The 20,455-nt window shown below is 40.5% G+C and overlaps 1 protein-coding gene across 2 annotated transcripts in view; it reads right to left on the bottom strand.

The window, feature by feature from the left end:
• LOC103183938 (triple functional domain protein) overlaps positions 1–20,455 on the bottom strand; it is a 193,295-nt gene that overhangs the window by 57,153 nt on the left and 115,687 nt on the right. For both annotated transcript variants that reach the window (XM_042331946.1, XM_042331945.1), the window contains one exon: positions 16,150–16,393. In XM_042331946.1, the coding sequence (XP_042187880.1) occupies positions 16,150–16,393 (244 nt within the window). The remainder of the gene's footprint in view (positions 1–16,149; positions 16,394–20,455) is intronic.

Raw genomic sequence — 20,455 nt, 5'->3', positions numbered from 1 at the left:
TAAATCAAGAATCCAGAACTTGCAGTTGCTAGAGGGTCTGGGACTGTAAGAAGAGTTCACTGAACAGACTGACTTCAGTGAATGGATTTCTTTAACTTCATTTGGCATGGTCAGAGCTCGAGGGCTGACAGTGTCTAGGTTAAACACGTCTAGGAGGTCTCAGTCCTCTTCATCCTGCACTGGACTCAGACTCTTCACAGAAAGGTTTTCACAGATTTGCACTCTTGGCCCAGTGACATGACTTCATAAACCAGCAGCACTCTCCTGAGGGATGCTATACACTGACTGACTCAGAGCACAGCTCTGGAGGCTAAGCCGCTCATCAGGGTATAAATATGCATGAATCACAGTCTACCGTAATTACTTTAGTTTTAGCTCCAACAACGTCCTCTGACTGTGCAAGAGCTTTCAAGAGTAGGAATACTCCTTTAAATACATAGCCTGATAAAGCTTTATATTTTAAATCAATTACTTTACTTATTGCACTACATTACAAACTGCACCATTTGAAAGGACATGTCTAGCAGAAGCAAGTAGGTCAAACAGCAATCCTGATTAAATAAATGTGCAGTTATAAGGACTAATTGAAAGTTTTACTTTAAATATAAAATTAGAGAAAAGTTTTTTTTCACTGGTTAGGAATTCTAGAAGTTTTTACATGCACAGTAAATGTAATATAATAACCTTTGCATTTGATATTGCGCTTTATCAGGACATCGACACATCTCAAAGTGCTACACAGAATATACTGTGAAGTGAATTGACTGTATATTTTGTGGGCGAAATGTAAAAATTGTCACACAAAAAAAAATCCAGTCCAGTTAGGGGTCCTTTAAATCAGAAATATTCAGCATTTATTCTTTCTTTTAGCCAACACAGAAAGAAATCCGAGGGAACAAATTATGTTTTTTCTACACAAGTAAAATTAACATAACTTGAATTATCTTCAGAAGTGAAGCTTGTCGGGGTGGGGGAGAGGGAGGGAATGCCCCTTCATTCCCACCCCAAAATGCATAGGACAATTTGATCTTTGAAATATGGCATATTGCACAATGCACACATACTCTAGGATATGTTGACAGCTTTATTCAGTTCATACTCGGTTCACGTCTGATCCCACATTATAATGCGGATCCACTTTTTCTTAAAGGTATTCAGTAATATCCTAGACTATCGGTGCTCATTTAAACAGTGGGGAGGACTTCATGGCATTAGTGACACCATAGAAACTGTGGACGAGCAAGATTGCTCGAAAATTAATTTAAGAACTATCTGCTGGAACCACAAAGCAGCTAAGCAAGAGTTCAGATTCAGGTTTGTGAAGGGCAATTTTAAAACGGACCGGGATGTTTTTCTGAGAGTGATTAGTGGTTTGAACGGGTTATCGGTTGGGCCAATAGAGAAGTGCGGAAATATTTGGCAAAGATTCCGGAGAAATCTGACAAATTTTGCAGAATATTTCAGGGTTTTGATTGGTGCTATTGGGTACATTTTACTGCCAACCACTTTAATATAAACTGAGTGGCCCATTTGTGGGGGGGGAAGAGACACCAGCGCAGGCCCGAAGATCCGTCAAAAAACAAACATTCAGGTCCAGCGTCCTGATTGCGGGGCTACAGGAGCTCCCCATCTCCTGCCTCTCAGGGCTCGGCACTACACACAGACATAGAAACAAAGAGAGAGAGAGACACACACACACACAGACAGAAAGACACATATTCTCACAGAGAGAGAGAGAGACACACACACAGACAGATAGACACATATTCTCACAGAGAGAGAGAGACACACACACACACAGAGGAGAGACAGGCACACACACACTCACAAACACATACAGACGGAGGAGAGACACTTACACAGGGACACCCACAAACACATATACACACACAGACAATCACAGCAGTGGGGTCTCTGAATGGAGTGAAGCCCATTCCCCGCTTGCGTTGCACTGCGTATGCGGTTCCGGAGCCGTTGTGCCCGCAGTTGTGCCAAGTAAATAGCGCGAGAGCCCAGGAGCCAGACACTTAATTTTTTTTAGTGGCTTGACAGTGGGAGACGCTATTCATAACGGATTCCGTGGAAAAATTATGGCGCACTTTTCTATTGGCCCAGGTTATCAGGAAATATGATGGAAACTAGAATGGGGGATTCGGATATGTTTTGATCTTAATGCTGAAATGGGAAGGCGGTTGGGTAAGTACAACATTCTGGGTGGGTATTCTGGAAGGATAAGATCAAATGATCTGAACACCATTCTTCAACTGTACCTCCCTTGTGATCTCTCAATAATAGGGGAAGCTGCAAACAAGCCAGCGATGTACGAGCAGAAAGACAAGTCTGTCCGTGTGTAACCAGAACAGTGCTAGTTAGCAGTACTAGAGAGGATGTGTTTTATCTTGCTGTCTACAAAAGCACTGAGAAAAGCAACTCTGGAAGAGGTGGTAGGGGCACCTCATTTACCTTAATTGCATCAGATAATATCCCTGATATAGATAATACAGAATATAAAACATAGCTAACCTTTTTTCATATAAATAATGCACAAACTAGACACTGTGATATGTGTGTTCAGTACCATGGTGTAGCAACACAGTTTCTAGTCCTGATAAGTAGAACGAAGGTCAGAAATTTGACTGTGTTGCTTGACTTATATGTCACAGTATCTAGTTTGCACAGTTGAATAAATCGGATAACCAGCAGCAGTAAGATTACAAATCTTGATGAGCATACATTTGCACACTTTATAAAATGCCACATCTCTTCATCTGAGCATCATTTCAATCAGAATTCAAGCACTAACAGCTCCGCAGTAATAACTTTAGCGTGACTTGCAATTTACTAGAGTTGAGCCCCAAGAGTTCCGTTTGGCTTCAAACTGATCAGGACGGACACCCTTTTGGACGCTTGGTGCTGCCTGCAGGCCAGTAGATCCAAGTCTCAGATGCGCTGAAGAACAAAACTGGCTGAGGCTAGACCTGAAGTAAAATGATGCAAGACACTTTTGTAAACAAGGCTTGTTCAAAAATCACATCTATCTATCCACTTATTTTTATAATCTTGGTGAATATGCCTTTGCCCCCTCAGATCTATATTTAAATACAGTGTAGTTTGCACAATGGAAGGCAGCAGACAACCAGCAATACTGCACAAGTATGGTTTAATCTGTCTACAAACTGTACATTAAGTTGACATGATTCACTGGGAATAAAGGCAACATTATGAATAAAAAAAAACAAAGGAACATGCACAGGAAATTCAATGGTTTTGTTATATCTTGTCTCCAATCCAAATTTGTCAGTTAAACAGCTGAAGTAAGGTATAATTTTATGTTTCGTGCATGTCTATAAATTTGGTTCGGACTAAGGAAATACACTGGAGATTAGTCATAGCAAGGGCTACAACCATCTCGAACAGCGCAGATGTCTGCACTTTGAAACATTGGTTCCTCTGGAGACAATTTATCTTCCGCATACTGACTTGTCAGGCGAAAATAAACCATACTCCCATCAGAGACTGTCACCTGATCCCCTGCCTGAAAACATGAAAAGTCCCAGATTTGACTTGGAAGCTTGTTCTGGCTTGCTCCCCATAAAACATCAGATTAACCCTTAAGGGGCACCCTCACTTTGTAGACATCAGAAATTATTTTGCTGGAATTAAAAGCCAAGTGTACTTGTGCTCAGACTACTTTGGAGGAGGTTTTGTTTTCCATTTGTTAGAAAAGGGCAAGATGCACATAACCCTATTTGTATGTAGCAGCAATTTGTGAACCTTTGAAAACATTGCAACTGATTATGACAGCAACAGGCCTGTTAACATGCAACTTCCCCTTTCCCCATCTTCCCAACATTTACAAACAAGTTTTCCTTCAGCAGGCAATCTCTTTGGATTTTAATGTCAGATGTACAATTGGGACTCAGTTTCTTTGTACTGCCATCGCCAACATTACAGGCGAAAAGATGCTGCTGTACTTAGGGCTGATTTCTCATTCTGTTTGTGAGAAACAATACCCTAAACCTCCCAAAGTGTCTGAGATGGGCTGATTCTAGTCATTTTTCCATCTGTGTGTAATGTATCTGGAAAAATGCCTTTTCTTCTTTGCTTCTCTCAACAGAGAACAAGAGAAAGGAAGTGAAGAGAAAGGAGTGAGGGTTATCCCTGTGTACAGAACAGGAGTGACAATGGTCTCTGAAAGCTAAAGGATCCCAAACATACACCATCCATACACAGCTGTTCACAGACTTCAGGAATAAGCAGTTCTCAGATGCCAAAGAGCCCACAAAAAAATCTAGTCAATTCACTTTACAATATATTCTGTGAAGCACTTTGAGATGTCTCAAAGACGTGATAAGTCGCTATATCAAATGCAAAATTATTATATTATTATCTTACTCCATCATCTCAATGCAGTGCAAGAAATTCAAGATCCCATGCCCAAATGAATGAGTTTATAAGCTGTCTGACTGAGAAGTGGGAGTTATTGGGAGAATTTTTTAAAAAAAATAGAAAATAATGCCTGTTTTTAATGGTACAAATGCTTAGAGGTTAAAATTTGCATGAAATTGGGCAGTTTTCCAACACATTATGTACAAGATAACACCTCACATAAATGAGAATATACACATTAGTGGAATATAATATTGTAGTGGATCGAAGTAATTGAATATTAAAGATACGACAGTGGGACAGGTTAGACAGGCTGAAATAATCCTTTCCAATTTGTGAAATTAGACACAGTGGACTCCAATTTGGGGGTGATGATAACATGTGTTAACACAAGTACAGAGGGAATTATAGGTGCCCTTAATTATGGAACAAACAACATGAAAGATGACCAAGTACTCCAAAATCCTTGTCTAATTGTTAATTGAATAATTACGAGCATTTGGAAGTAATTCGGACAGATGCACATGTAACACAATCTGCAAATTAGCGTGCAACTTCTCTAAAACACATAATTTAAGATTGTCTGACATAGCTGAGAGAAGAGTTGCTCAATCTGTCTGTATTCTGGCTGAATACAGCTGATTAGCATTGCCACAACCACGTTGCACAGAAACCCATAAACTGTCACACAAACTCCAGCTTTCCACAAAAATGAAAGAGTAAGATTCAATGGAAATCTTGCCAGCAGACTTCACACATATAGGAAGTTGTTACTCAGTAACCCACGTTCTCAGTGAATTTCAATGTGCCAGAACAGATGGGAGCATCTTGACAAAGTTGTCAATTTAACATGTGAATATCAGAGAGGAGAAGGTAGAGGCACATAATGAGGCACACTGCAGCGATTTAAGTAAACAGGTCGGTTCCTCAGTCTAGAGCTGAATCTTCATCAGATTCACAGGCAATAAAACCATTAATTGGGAAGCAAGCAGAGATAGGGAGAGAGAATGAGGGAAGTTTAACAATGACCTGATATCTTGTTCAATTTACCTTCAGAAGCACCTCAAAATCAAAGCTATCCAACAATTTTTAGAAGCTTTATAAACTTAACTTTTCCTTATAACTGAAGCTATATATTTCCAGTATAGAAACCTCGTAGTATTTGTGAGGTTCAGCACCTTGCTGTCAGGTAGATTTGAGGTAAAAGGGGCCCTGGTTACAAGGAGGGAGGGTTAAAGCAACATTAACCACTTACAGCACCCTATAGGGCTGAGGCATGCTGGAGGCATGCTGGAAAGGCCTAGCCAAATAGTCTGTCAAATAGTTGATGAGGAAACTTTAGCCTTGGGATGATACTGCTGGAAGCAATTACCGAGAGCCCAGGTTCATATATCTAGGGTTTGGTCCCTTGATATGCAGAGGTAAGCAGTTGTTGCTGAAGCTCCACCTCTCTTATTGGTACAATAAGTCCTATAGCTCAGTGATTAGAGCACTCGCCTCGAAAGCGAGAGGACCTCGGTTCGATTCCTGGAAGGGCAAATGTTGAGCAAGTTTCCATACTCCACACATCTCTGTTAACCTAGAGGTAAGTAGGAACCCAATTGTTCGTTGATTGGCGAATCGCTTTTCAGGGGTAATAATTCCTTAAAAAAATTGGTCACTTCAATCCACGACTATTTGTGGGACACTGCTGTGCACAATTGGCTGCCATGTTTCGACCACAAAACATACAGTCAATTCACTATACAGCATATTCTGTGAAGCGCTCTGAGATGTCTGAAAGGCGTAATAAGGCGCTATATCAAATGCAAGGATTATTATAATGACAACAATTTACATTTATATAATATAAATTCATGTGGGATAGCTTCTCAGAACGCTTAACAGGGGTAGAGCTTGGCACTGAACCAATGAGAGACAGGAAGTCACTGTCGAGAAAGGTCTTCAAGTACGATCTGAATTGGTCAGAACCACTACCTCATGCATTTCATGCTGTGCCTTTCACCATGTGTTTGCGAGGAGTTCCTGCTACCTGCTCTCACCCAGTGAGGGCACAAACCTGCACATTTCAGATGTTTAATAACCAGCTTGCAACTATACCCCAGGAGGGAGGTGAGGTAAGCAGGGCCTGTTTCAGGCTGAGTTGATTCCAAAGTGACATGCCTAGAAATGGAAGAACAGAATCAAGTCAGTGCTCTGTGACTGTCTCGTCAATGTGGTACCTGCACCAGGCAGATCCACTGGGGTATTTTGATCATGGACCAGCCTAGCTGGTTGGTGGGACTTTAAGGAGCAGACCAATTACTGGAGTTCTGTGATTCATCCACTTGACTCCAGTTAACCCAAAGTCCCAACAGGTGGTTCTAACTGGACAAGCAGCGGGAAGATATCAAGTGTTCCCAATGCGTATTTTTAGCTGGTTATACTCCAGTACCATCCCAAAGCAAATGCTGGCATCGCCAAACTTTGATCCTTGTTAATCTGAACCTAAACTCCCCTATATTAATGAGCCTCTTTGGGATTGTCCATCAAAGGTCAGATAAGCAGAAACCATATACATCCTTTGTGTGGTGATGCCAGAAGAACTTCCATGTACTATGCACAACACAGAGGAAGTGATGAAATCAGCGGCACTGCAAGCCAAGTGTATTGCACTTGCTGTACAGCATGATTTCATAGCCATAACAATAACTTGCATTTATATATCGCCCTCCACCCTGGGCAGCGTCCCAGAGCGCTTAACAATGGTGGAGCCCGATGTCGAGCCAGGGAGAGGAGAAAGGTGACCATAGGCACGGTCGAAGAGTAAGGTCTTCAGGCGAAACCTGAAATGGGTAAAGAGGGGGCAAGGCAAAGGGATTGAGGAGTCCTGTAGCTCAGTAGTTAGAGCACTCGCCTCGCAAGTGAGAAACCTGGGTTTGATTCCCAGCAGGGCAAAATGTTGGGCAAGTTTCCTCACTCCACACATCTCCCTTTACCTAGCAGTAAGTAGGAACCCGATTATTAGCCGATTGGCAGATCGCTTTTCCGGGTTAATAATTCCTTTAAAAAAAAGTCACTCAATACATGACTGTTTGTGGGGCACTGCTGTGCGCAATTGGCTGCTGTGTTTCGCCCACAAAATAGTCAATTCACTTTACAGTATATTCTGTGAAGTGCTTTGAGATGTCTTGAAGATGTTATATCAAAGATTATTATTATTATTGAGGGAGGGAGTTCCACAGCTTAGAAGCATAGTGGCTGAAGGTACGGCCGCCAATGGTGGAGCGGAGGATTCGAGGGTCAAGGAGGAGGCCGGCGCCAGTAGAGCGGTGGCAACGGGTAGTGTTGTTAGGAGAAAGGAGGTTGGAGAGATAAGGGGGGTGCCAAGGCGTGGAGGGGTTTAAACACTAGAGTTAGGATCTTGAAGTCAATCTACTCTGTTGACAGGGAGCCAGTGGAGTTTGTAATCGGGGTGTGGAGTTTAATCCAAGTGAAAATGCGGGCGATGGAGTTTTGGATGAGTTGAATTTTGTGAATAGTGGAGGGCGTTTGAGTAATTCAGCCGAGAGGTGACAATGGTGTGGACAAGGCTTTTGTCAGCTTGTGGGGTGAGGTGTTGTCGGAGACGGCCAATGTGGCGGAGGTGGAGGAAAGCACTCCTGGTCAGGGACCGAATGTGGGGAAGGATCACTGGGAATTTAGGAAAACCTGACACCTAAGTTGCGCACGGGTTCAGAGAGTTTTAAGGACAGATCGGGTAGTGGAATCGTAACCACAGTAAAGAAGACGTCAACAGGAGCCAAAGAGTATGGCTTCTGAATTGTTGATGCTTAACTGCAAGAAATGTGCGCTCATCCAGACCTTGATGTCTGTCAGACAAGCTGACAGAACATCAGAGGACTGGGGGTCGCAGTTGGAGGAGTAGAAGAGTTGAGTGTCATCTGCATACATGTGGAAGTTAACCCCGTGTCTGTGGATGACATCACCGAGAGAGCGCATATAGATGAGGAAGAGAAGGGGGCCAAGGATGGAGCAGGTGACTGGGCGGGGACGAGAAGAAAAGTGCAGAAATGTAGTGCTGGCGGCTTGTGAGGTAGGACTCGAACCAAGCGGGTACGGTCCCACTGAGGTCGATGATGGAGGAAAGGCGGTGGAGGAGGATGGCGTGATTAACTGTGTCGAACGCGGTGGAGAGGTCCAGGAGGACGAGGGTCCTGGTCACAGTTAGGGAGGGCATCAATAGCTTTCTCGGGTGCTGTCTCTGTACCATGAGCAGAGCGGAAAACGGGCTGGGAGGGGTTCGAGTACAGAATGGAGGGAGAGGTGTGCGCGAAGTTGGTTGGCAACACAACGCGTTCCAAAGCTTTAGCCAGGAAGGGCAGGTTTGAGACACCCGCTATAAGGTGAACCCATGTTTAACTGGGGTCGTCCTGTGCATCGAATTCAAAGTAATTTGGTCTGGAGAGTCCGAAGCATGGTAATGTGTGTGTGTGTCAGACAGCTGATTGACCTCCAAAAAGTACTCAAACGTCACACATCCGTCTTGACTTTACAACGGTCTCTATTCCCAGTACATTTTATGTTGCTTCTATTTATTTTCCTGGTATAAAATAGAAATAGCAAGAGACTTATAAACAGGGGTTTAAAAAAGCACAAACATTCCAATACATCATATAACTGTTCCTCCATATTTGGTCACGTCGCTGTCTATTTTGTTGCAGTAAAACTCTGAATGTTTTCTGACTCCACTCTTGTACTATCAGTAGCTTTTTGTTATTTTAAGTAATATTTAGCTGCTGGTATTGTTCCTGAACATGCTTTACTGCTTGAATGCATTTAAACATGGACCCACATTGCCAGTAGGTGTATTCAGATAATATCTGCAAGAATGCCTTCAACTGTATTATTACATTCAATGCTGGATACACAAAAAAATGAAAAGAATATTGCCACCAAATGGGATTTGTAGACAGCCAAACCCACTTTGCGACCAAGCAAATGATGTTACATATACCAAGAAGCATAATCAGAAAGTGGGGGAGGGGGGGTAGTAATTCAGAGCAAATATCCTATAGATATGACTCTTCTTTAAATCAAATTGATTGCAAGAATGGAACATAGTGCCAGCAAGGCACTTGATGGGTAAAATACTCCAATTTCTAATGGTGTGAAAGCAACTACTGAGATGGGCTTCCTTCACCCCAGCATCTATATATCGAGTGCAGATCAGGTCAGATTTAGAGGATCCAAACTGTGAAACATGATACATGACTGACACAAACTATTTGAAAACAATTGTAGCAACAACGAGACAATGTGATCAATACATCAATTGCGTATATAGGTATTAACACGGTTTTGTATGCCACAGAACAAGCAAAACAGTAGCAAGTAAACAATAATGAAACAATCTTTGTTGAACATTATCACAAAGTTCTGGATGTTTGTCTCTTCCCATCTCAAATTCCAAGCACTGGATTAAAAAGCCTGGTCAATTCTAAAAAACTACTGGTTTGCCGAAGGTAAAGTACCCACACAGCAGGGGGCAGATCTTCTGAACACAACAGTGTGGTCACATTGTAAGTACTGTAATTCAATAATTAAAGATTTCAGAAACCCAAACCCACTTCCTTTTACGAAATTCACATGAATGTGCTGTATAGAAAACAGTGCCTGAACGTAAATAAAAGTAGCCATCTGTTAAAACCAGATCTGATTGGAAAATTATTAATTCAGTGGTTATTGGCAAGAATCTCAATATCTTCGGTGCTACTGGACTGTAATTACTCACAATCAAGTGAGTTTTCAGAGAGCAGACCTTACTATACATGTTTCAGAATCCATTTATAGCAAAGCACAAGTATCTTTAATGGGTCTGTCAGCCAACCCTAACAACTTGCAATTATATAATGCCTTTCACCCAGAATGAAGTGTTGAATCTTGAAGTGTTTAACCAATATCGTGAATACGTAGGAGGGAGACAGGAGCAAGAATTAGGGATGTTGATCAAAGGCATAGTCAAAGAGTTGTTTTTAAGAGGGTTCTGAAGGCAAAGAGAGCGGAAAAATAAAAGCAATACAGACAACAGAATGAATACTTCAATATACAACAAACACCATAGTGAAAACAGAACAAAGCACTTGTTTCCAGCAACCTATCTACTGACCATCCCTTAAATCTGCCTTCCCTTCCATCTTGCTCAGTGCTCCCTATTGCCCCTGTGAAATGCTCTGAGATGTCCATTCAATGTGAAAGGCACCGTATAATAGCAAATTGTTGGGAGTTCTTGTTGTACAATATAGATAACAATAAAGCAAGGACTGAGAACAAGTGAAAAACGCCCTGAGGTCAGAGGTAACAATGACTGGAATGGACTTTTGAGAAAGTTTGGAAATTCGGACTTGTAATTTCTTGGTTTTGCTTAAGGTGAAAGAAGCTACAATCAATGGAGCTGCTTTGAATGGCCCCCAACTTCACCCTCTAGCTTATCACTGAAACAGACAGCAGCTGAGGTGACCGTTCTGATGGTGAACTATATGTAAATATTCTTCACAACACATAGAATTATATATTAATGGTTATCTTTTCTCTTCAATAGCTATGGGAAGGGAGTTAAACAGAAAGCACTCTCCCAAGACATTCTTCCCCATAACAATCTCAATAACCTCTAAAATGGAAATACCTGCTTTTCTTCTGCAGTGCTGCACGTGGACAGTTAAGACAACAGTGTAACATTGTGTAAACTGATTTATTGCACAGGATCATCCAGCCATGAGCTGACCATGTTTTCGACTTGAAAATAAATACAATGTTTGAATGTCTAAAGTACAACACAGTAGCTGGTAAGATGGGTGTTAGAAGTTTCAAAACCTCTGACACAACTAATTTCGTAATATTTTTACCCTATGCCATACAATAGTTTTCTCATTTTTGTCTGCTTGCTTCCCTCCTGTAGACTTTTCTTCTGAGCCCTATTCACACACACCAGTCTTTGGCTGAGAGGATATATCCATGTCCATTAGCTATCGAGGCTGTGTTGTAGAGTATATTCAGGTTGCCTAAGAATCAATATTTCCCCTTCACTGTGCGGGGAGACCTTGTCAAATGATTTATTTTCCCTAGTTAGTTAGGGAGCTCATTATGTGGAGAATTGTGGAAGACATGAGAACTGTTCCTGGACTGAGAATGGCTTTTAAAGCTAACGTTACAATTTAAAGTGCCCCTGTGATCTCCTGCTAATAATCCTGGGCATATACAGGTGTTATTTACAAGTGCTGTTCTCGTTGAAGATGAGATTCCTTCTCTCTAAAATATTTTCTCCTTTTCCCCTTCTCTGCTCAGTGCAACATTCACATCCCAGATGGGAAACAACTTGCTTCCAAACTTTCATCATTGCCTTGGGACGTCCCTCCGATGTGAAAGGCGCTATATAAATATAATTTGTTTGTTTGTTTTGCCCTCTGAAACCATGCTCCCTCTCTCATTGCCACCTTGTTGGAATTACAAAGACTACAAACTCAGTGCGTGAAGCTTCACAGGCTTAAACCTGCCTTTGTAACTCTGCATGGTGCTACGCGCACTGGGGCTTCAACATGCCACACGGTACATCTAATAATCTAGATGCAAGTCAGTGTACTTTAATATTGTAATAAGATTATGGCTAATAACTTTTCAACTAGTTGCAACATTTCAAAGAAATATATCAATGGTTTTGTTCGAAGATGCTTCTTGTTTGGTCTCATCAGGAACCAAAGCAAAGCTCATGATACAATGCATGAGGTTTGATAAACAACAGAATGCTTGGGATTTGGAAAGGTCACCTGCTTCATTTGAAACACTGACAAAACAGCTTTCTTTCACTTACAGAAATCTAGGATTTGCATTACCTTCACTTAAACACTGTGGAACCAACTCTTGGGAACTCTTCCCGACGTGAAAGGCGCTATACAAATCTAACTTTTGTTGTTGTTGTTCAATCAATTCCCCTGAAAACTTGTTAGATTGGAATTTAATACATCCCTCTGGATGAATGTGGCTGATTTTAAACTTACAGCCAGTGGTCTGTGCAGAACAAATCTTCAATGGCCATTTCATTTTTTTCTTCCGCTCAATTTTCTCATTCCTTTCCTCCCAGAATGCGGACTCACCCTATATATCTCACACAAGTGGCCATTCTGGAAGTTTGAGGGTATTCGACCATAGGAGCTGAAACACTCCACCATACACAGGATCCAGCTGATTGAAAACTCCGCCACCCGCATACTCACCGGCACTAAACTCCGTACCCCCATCACACCCGTTCTAGCCAGGCTCCTCCGGCTCCCTATTGTCAAATGGATCGAGTTCAAGATCCTCACATTCGTTTTCAAGTCCCTTTATGCCCTGGCACCTCCCTAGTTCTCCTACCTGTTTATCCCTCAACCCACAACCTGCTGCCTCCGCTCGACTGGCTCCAGCATTCTACATGTCCCTCGTGCCCTCTGTTCCACTATTGGTGGCCGCTCTTTCACCCAAAACACTCTTCCTCTATCCATCTGCCTTGACCCCTTTCTTCCCCATCTTCAGAATTCTCCAAAAAGGCAGGAATGCAAGTAGAGAGAGCAAACAAAAGCAAATGGAATTCTATGTTTTATATATAGGGGCATTGAATACTTGAGCAAGCAGGTCATGTTAAAATTGCACGAGACATTAATGGTTAGGCCCCAGTATGTCGAACAATTTTGGGCACCGCTGTGGGGAAAAGGAACATCAAACTGGTGAATTGCTATAATGACACCAGGAACGAGAGCCTAGAATTATGTAGAGAGCCTTTAAACGTTGGGGCCACTTTTGCTGGAGCATTTAAAGGGAAATTGGATAAATACTTGAGAGATAATATTTAAGAGTACGGGGAAAGACAAAGGGAATTATATTTTTTAAGATAACTCCCAACAAGGCAGCTGGTGCCAGCATAGAAAACGATATGTTGAATAACCTCATTTGAATAGCCAACTTCCATTTTCTGTGATGATCAATCATAATAATAATCTTTGCATTTAATATAGCGCCTTATCACGTCTTCGAATTGTCTCAAAATGTTTCACAGAATATACTGTAAAGTGAATTAACTGTATATTTTGTGGGCAAAATCATGCACACTGTTTCCTTATCCACAATGGGCTCAGTCCCAAATCATGCAGTTGATCAGTTCTCAATCTACTATAGTTGAGTTACCCTATAAGCACATAAACATCTCAGAATAATTGTAAACTACGTCTTGGTATATTCAACAGTCCAGGGATAAGCGTTCCACTCTCCAGTGCACACTGCACTAGCTCACCTGTTAGAAGCTGCTTCAGGGTAGCTTAGCTTAGTAGCTTATGTGCGTCCCCTAGTTAAGGGGAGTTTTGTTCTTTTCCCCCAATTTTTTTTCAAATTCAAAATGATGGAGCTGGCGTCATTTTTAAAATTCTAAGGAGTGTGGTTTTGTTTGAAGTGGGACAGACATGCATGCTGATTTTCTAAAGGCATCCTATTCAGAGAAAAAAACATCAGGAGGCTTTGTTGTACATTTATTGACCCATAAAAGAATTGCAATTTATATGCCTATATTCTCCTGGAATGTAGTTTTGATCTTATAATATTATAATTAGGAAAGTGATCTATGTATCTGGTTGTTTCGGCTCCCTTGTTGTACAACATAGTGGTTGGGAAGTAGGGTTGGGAGGAAGATGTGCGGGAATTTTCATGAGGAGTGAGTGTTCATTTTCTTTAGTAGTGGAATGGGTGAAAATATCAGTGCTTTGATACTTGAATTCTTTCTCGTTTGGTCTTTCTCTTAAAGGAATATAGTGTTTTATTTGGAATGTTCAGTCAAGAGCTTGTCAGTTTAACATATGCTGAGTTTATGGGGAGGGGGAGATGAACTGTGGGAAAGCAAGTTTTAGAGGTTTCATTCCCCCGGCAGTTACTCAAGAGATCAGTTTGAACCTTCATTCAAACCAAATGAATAGGTCAACATTCATAACAGCACAGGAAACCAAGAGGGGGTGAGGTAATTCCCAAATCCCACATTTATTAAACGTATGCACATTGCACTGCAACACACAAATCATGGTCAAAATTGTTTTTGAACACCTAGAATAAGGATCAGAACTTTTGTAGCCTGCATTTGTGTTTGGGCTTGTAATGCTGAAGTAACCAATCTAATGTTGATTGAAGCTCCCAACAGTAAGAGATAAAGCACTTCTTTCCATTAGCGTGGTACATATATTCCATAATCTATATAGTTTTGCATTCAGCAGAATTGCAAAGAATGAATTGACCACATGTGTTATTCACTGGGTTGCAGCCAACAGAGGCTAGCTCGCCTTTTCATGTTGAGAACTGAGGTATTGCATGCATACAAATTCATCATTACGATCCTTACAATACCTGAACCGTGGTTAAACATCTCATGTCTGTAGTCAGCACAACAGCTGTATTCTGTTATTATTGAGATCAGTGCATTACATTTAAAATATTCCATTGTGATAATTTGCCAGAAATTTGGAAATTATCACTAATCATGCCTGCAACATCTCACGTGAACTCCACAATCCCAGACAGAGCAACTGAAACAAACAATTTCAACGCAAAACTAACTTTAAACTAGGACCCAGTACAAAAGTACATGCTTTCAAATCTTGCTGAAAATTATTGCTTTGAACAGAAGAAACATCACCTTGGAATAGGAAAATAACATAGAAGTGCTGATAAATTCAGAATTCAGCAACAAAGACTTTTTTTGAAAAGCCATATACATTTAAAAAAGTTGATTTACGATTATTTGACTCAGTCTGTTGAATTCAATGCTTCTATCTCATTAACTTTGAATATTCCCAATTCAGATATAACTACTGGTGTACGGCACCTCAGCCACCTTTGTCCAGCAAAAAAAAACATTTGATTTAATACATTCAACATATAACGAGAAATTGACATACCAGAATCCCTACTTTTAAAAAAAACTATTTAACAATTTGCAAAGTGAACAATTTATAAAGTGCCTTGAGATGATGAATACCTCAAAACAATGAAGAATAATTTGAAATGAAGTGAATATTGTTATGTAAGCAAATGTGGCAACTTATCTGTGGTAGCAATGTCCCACAAACAATGAGACAAACAGACACTTAAGATTGAGATCGCGATATTAAACAGGACAACCCAGAGAAACTCCTCACTCCTCTTTTGAATCATGTCACTGAGTTGCAAGGTAAACACAATTTGGTTTGATGACTCAACAGCAAAAGGGATGATGATTTGGAATAAATGGGGCTTTTTTCTTTTTAAAAAAAATGATATTTAAGCTGTTCTATTTCTATCAGTATTCTAAGATTTGAATGAATCTCAACCATATCACTTTTTTTTAAATGAACTTCTAAGCAGGCAAGGATTTGGAAAGGGGGCTCCCAATCATTTCTCTTCTTCCCACACATTAGATTTACAAAGAATGTGCAGCATGGAAACATGCCACTCGGCCCAACTAGTCCTTGTCAGAGCTGGACATAACAAATTCCTCATGGAATGTGTGAAATCCTATTGAAGCTGGGATTTGGACTCTATGTTCCTAATCTGGAGGTCAGGTGAAAACAGCACTAGGTCCTTATGTTTTAACCTATGTAAAACCACTCAAATGTCTGGTTGACTGAAGAATACCTCATTTGGGTAAAATGGATTCCTAGTTAACTTCTTATACAACCGCAGTACAGAAGAAAACAAAGAGCATATGCAAAAACCTTAATTAATGAATCCTACCTTTGTGGTTGAAGATTCCCTCCATTTCCATACTGCTTCGTGAATGTGCAATACATAGAACGCTGCTGGGAACCAGTCCCTCTGCAGCAGGGGAACGATCAGTTGTTCGCACAAGGCACCAGTCTGGCTTGTCGTGGGGCCTCTCTAGAACTTCCACGGTCTGACCCCGACGAATGCTCAGCTCATTGCTGTTGGAGGCTGGGAAGTCGTGGATGACTACTGTTAATTCACAACCACCAGATAGCTGTGGGGAACAAGAAACAAATAGGTGATCCAACAGCCTGACACTTAATAATAATAATCCTTGCATTTGATATATGCCTTATCACGCCGCTAAGACGTCTCAAAGCGCTTCGCAGAATATATTGTAAAGTGGATTGACTGTATTTTGTGGGCGAAATGCAGCGGCCAGTTGCACACACCAATGTCCCACAAACAATCTGCAGTGAGTGACTGCATTTGTTTGAGGAGACTATCAAATTCACCCCCAGAAAGTGATCCCCAATCGACTAACAACCAGGTTCCTACTTACTGCTAGGTAAACAGGCATGTGGAGTAAGGAAACTTGCCTAAGGTTTCTCCCTGCCCAGTAATCAAACCCAAGTCCTCTTGCTTGCGAGTCGAGCGTGCTAACTACTACTCTAAGGGACTCCACTTGAGCACCTTCCAAGGCAGAAAGTACTTCCAAACCCCAGAGCAACTTGTTATCTAAAAGCTCATTAAAATTTGACAAATATGAAATGTCACAAAGCATCTAAAAAGGATGCAGCTGTACAATAAATCACTTCAGTAAATATACTTTATAGATAAAATTCCACAAAGATTTGGTCAGAAAACGCATGCTAAGTCCTAAAATGTTGTATACCTCGAAGTATGTAGGCATAGATTATATCCTGAAACATTTTGAAGCAGCAGTAATTTACAGTGCAATCTGAACCAAACCAGTATTCTCAGTGGAATAAACTAATGCACCACATCTTGGATAAGGACCAGCAGCTTGATTTCTAACCTATGTTTCGATAAACATTACCTCAGTAATATACATATTGAGTCAGGAGAAAAGGACACAGAGATAAAATGTTCCTGACCCTACTGTCTGCTAGAAACTATCAGCAGGAGCAACATCGTTTACAATATTTACCAAATGCTGCGGATGAGATGCAGGGCAGAGCAGCTAATTAAAAAATCAAATCAATATTTAATCAGCTGCTGTTGAAATGACAAGTTATCAGATAGTTAGAGCAGTCATCAACACAGACTACCAATGCAATACCAAAGCTCTATCGCCCTATTTTTTCTGCATAAAGTTTTGGAACTAAAACAAGTTTACTTGATGTTCAAAAACGTTGGGGTGGGACAAGAAACAGAGATCAACGTCAGCTAAACAGAGGGCAAAGGTGGGAAAGATGGCAATTAGTTTCTTTCTTGGTCGAACAAAAAAAGTACGCTAAAGTTCAGACTCTTCCTTATAATCTTCAGTGACAGATGGATTGATTTGAGAAACAACAGGATGTGGAGGTGGAATATTTTAATAGCATAGAGGCGGCCTCAGCAGGTGTAAATGCCATTGCTTTAGTGTGGGATTTGCTCCACAGAATCTCATTTAGGAACGCGAGTTAAGAACAAACACTGCTGGCATCAGTAAATACTATGCTTGCTGTTGTACATGCTGGTTGTGATGGGGTCTCATTTTCTATGTTTACAAAGATTTACATAGACTTTTGGAAATATCTTTCATTGTACAGCATGGAAGCAGGCCACTCAGCCCAACTAATCTGTGCCAGTGTTTATGCTTCACATGAGCTTCCACCCACTTCTTACTCCTTCCATGACCTTCTATTCCTTCTCCCTCGTTTATGTAAATCTAGCTTCCTCTTAAATGTTTTTATCTGCTGCAACCACCAATTCCACCTTCTCATTAACCTCTTCAATATGTGTTTGATGAATTTGACTAAATATTATGGGATATTACTGGAACAAAGTAAACAAAATAAACAGTTATGAATAGTAATATTCTATTTAGACATTACTATTCAAAAATGTTACTGTTGTGTTTGAAGAACGGTAAACAATGAGTTTACGTCTCATTCTATTGCAGTTACACAGAATCCAAATCCGTATATTCTACATTGTCTTTTACAACCAGACATTAAGCTGTATAAATGTATGTAATATGCTCTGTAAGACATGTGCAACAATCCTGTTCCAATGTTTTCCAAGGCGAACCAAATTATATCCACCTACAGGGAAACTCTTATTATAACATGGTCAGAAGGTCCAACGTCTCAGTGGCTGCATTATAAGCAAGGTGCAAAAAAAAAATCAAACAAAATAAACAAGTTTTGACTGCAGGAAGATATGGTCTACTATAAAACCATAAAAGCCTGGGTTGGACAGAAAGATAATGTGACAATGTACTCGATGCAATTACTCCATTGAGTAGCTTAGGTAGAAAAAAACAGTGACTTGGCTGCCAAGTTAATAGGTCAGTAGGCGGGCTATCTAACAGTATATGACAAAGAGGACAGAGAATGCTCCCTATCTAGCCGACTAACAATTGCAAAAAAAACCAAGGGACCGGAACTGTCGGCTGTGCAAGTGACTCTTTTAGGTGAATTTGTCAACCCTAGTGATAATGACAAACCTTAAAGAACCATGTAACTTTTCAGCACAATGAATGTTAAGTATTTTTTATACAGTATCTTTGATAACATTTTGCCATGAAAAGAATTACCTCTTCAGGGCTCTTCTAAGATGACCTCCACATACTCAGTAACGACAGCAAAGTACATGTGCATCTAAAAGGGGCCCTTCTTAAAGCATATCTGTCTGTGGTCATCATTGGTGTCAGAGTATTTGGCGTTTGGGGGGGTGGGAGACTAATTATGTACAGTCTTTTCTTCTTGCCCTCTGCCAAGATTTTAGCTGTGTTTAAAAATGAAGAAATGCAGCACGACTAAAAAAGATTAGACAAATGTTCAAGCTAATCAATGATTCACGGCATTCCTTCTGGTGTAATAAATTTCTGTGAACTAAGTCTTGCTCGGGGGGGTGGGAAAGAGTTGGAATCAATTTACAGTGTTGTTAGTCACATCACATTTACTGTGATTGAAGCAAATTAACTGTTTAAAGTGTAGCACATCACTACTAAACAGTAATTTCAACTGGCTCGATGACAGATAGTGAGCTGTTTTTAAAAATGTATAATTTATATGGGTAATATATTTCAAGTAACCATTTTGGCAATATTATAGCTTGCAGCTTAAATACAATGCATCAAGGTTATGTTTCAATCATACATCTTTTAGATGTTTTACAGTCTTAAGATGCAATTATACTCTGTAGTCATAACTGCTTGACCACTGATTGGAACCAGATGTATGTCGTAATCTTGAAACAGACATCATTTTCACATGCTGTGCATAAGAAGAGATCCTTCTGTGCTTCTATTACTCCAATTACTTACAAGTTTCAGTAGAATTGTTAATGCTATTCAGACACAATGGAGATTTAATATTCTTCTCCAGGAGAGACGGGAAAAGACTTGCTTGTACTACATTCCCAATAATCTGAAGACTTTGTTTTTACAACAGCTGCAAGTATTAACCGCAACAGTACACAGTATGAGGAAATGTGACTGCAAATGCCTGAGGCAGCATCTGAGTTGTCTTCCGCAGGATGCTGAAATGGTCACATTGGGGCCATGGGACCAATTTTGGTTCCAGCTGACATTTTAATACACTCCAGGGACACCAACGTGGTAGTTGCTATAGTTAAACCAACAAAGCTGGAAAATTCATCTGATCCACCAGCTAGGGGTGATTTATTTCCCAGCTCTGGTGACCTAAAGACAAAATCACAAGTGCATTTAATTCTTCTGAATTATTTTTGGTAATCATGACATGTCCACATTTAGAGAGTAGAAAGTAAATCCACCATGGGCTTCCATCAATGCAACTCCTCAATGCCCTATCTGTTGTGCATTACAGCAAAGTAGGATAGGAGTCCACTGGCATAGGATAACATCTACCTACTTTTGAATACCACAAGAGTGAAAACTGTGATGTTGTGATATATTTAACACCTATGGTGCTAATTTAACACGCACTGAATTGAAAGACTTTATGATAATTAACTCATTAACTAGTTTCCGGATGGCTGGAATAAGAATATTCCACCATTTCCCCGGACACCTTTCTCAATGACTAAGAAGCTGGTCACTTTTAATTTAAGCATTACTAGTGGAGGTTGCTAGTTTCCTGCATACAGGCTTAACTAAATCAATAAATTAGCATGAAGTTGGAAT

This window comes from Callorhinchus milii, unplaced genomic scaffold (assembly GCF_018977255.1).
Source record: "Callorhinchus milii isolate IMCB2004 unplaced genomic scaffold, IMCB_Cmil_1.0 Scaffold2, whole genome shotgun sequence".
In the NCBI taxonomy this organism is placed as follows: domain Eukaryota; kingdom Metazoa; phylum Chordata; class Chondrichthyes; order Chimaeriformes; family Callorhinchidae; genus Callorhinchus; species Callorhinchus milii.
Note: the sequence above shows the minus strand (reverse complement) of the source record. Positions and strands in the feature narration are given on the sequence as shown.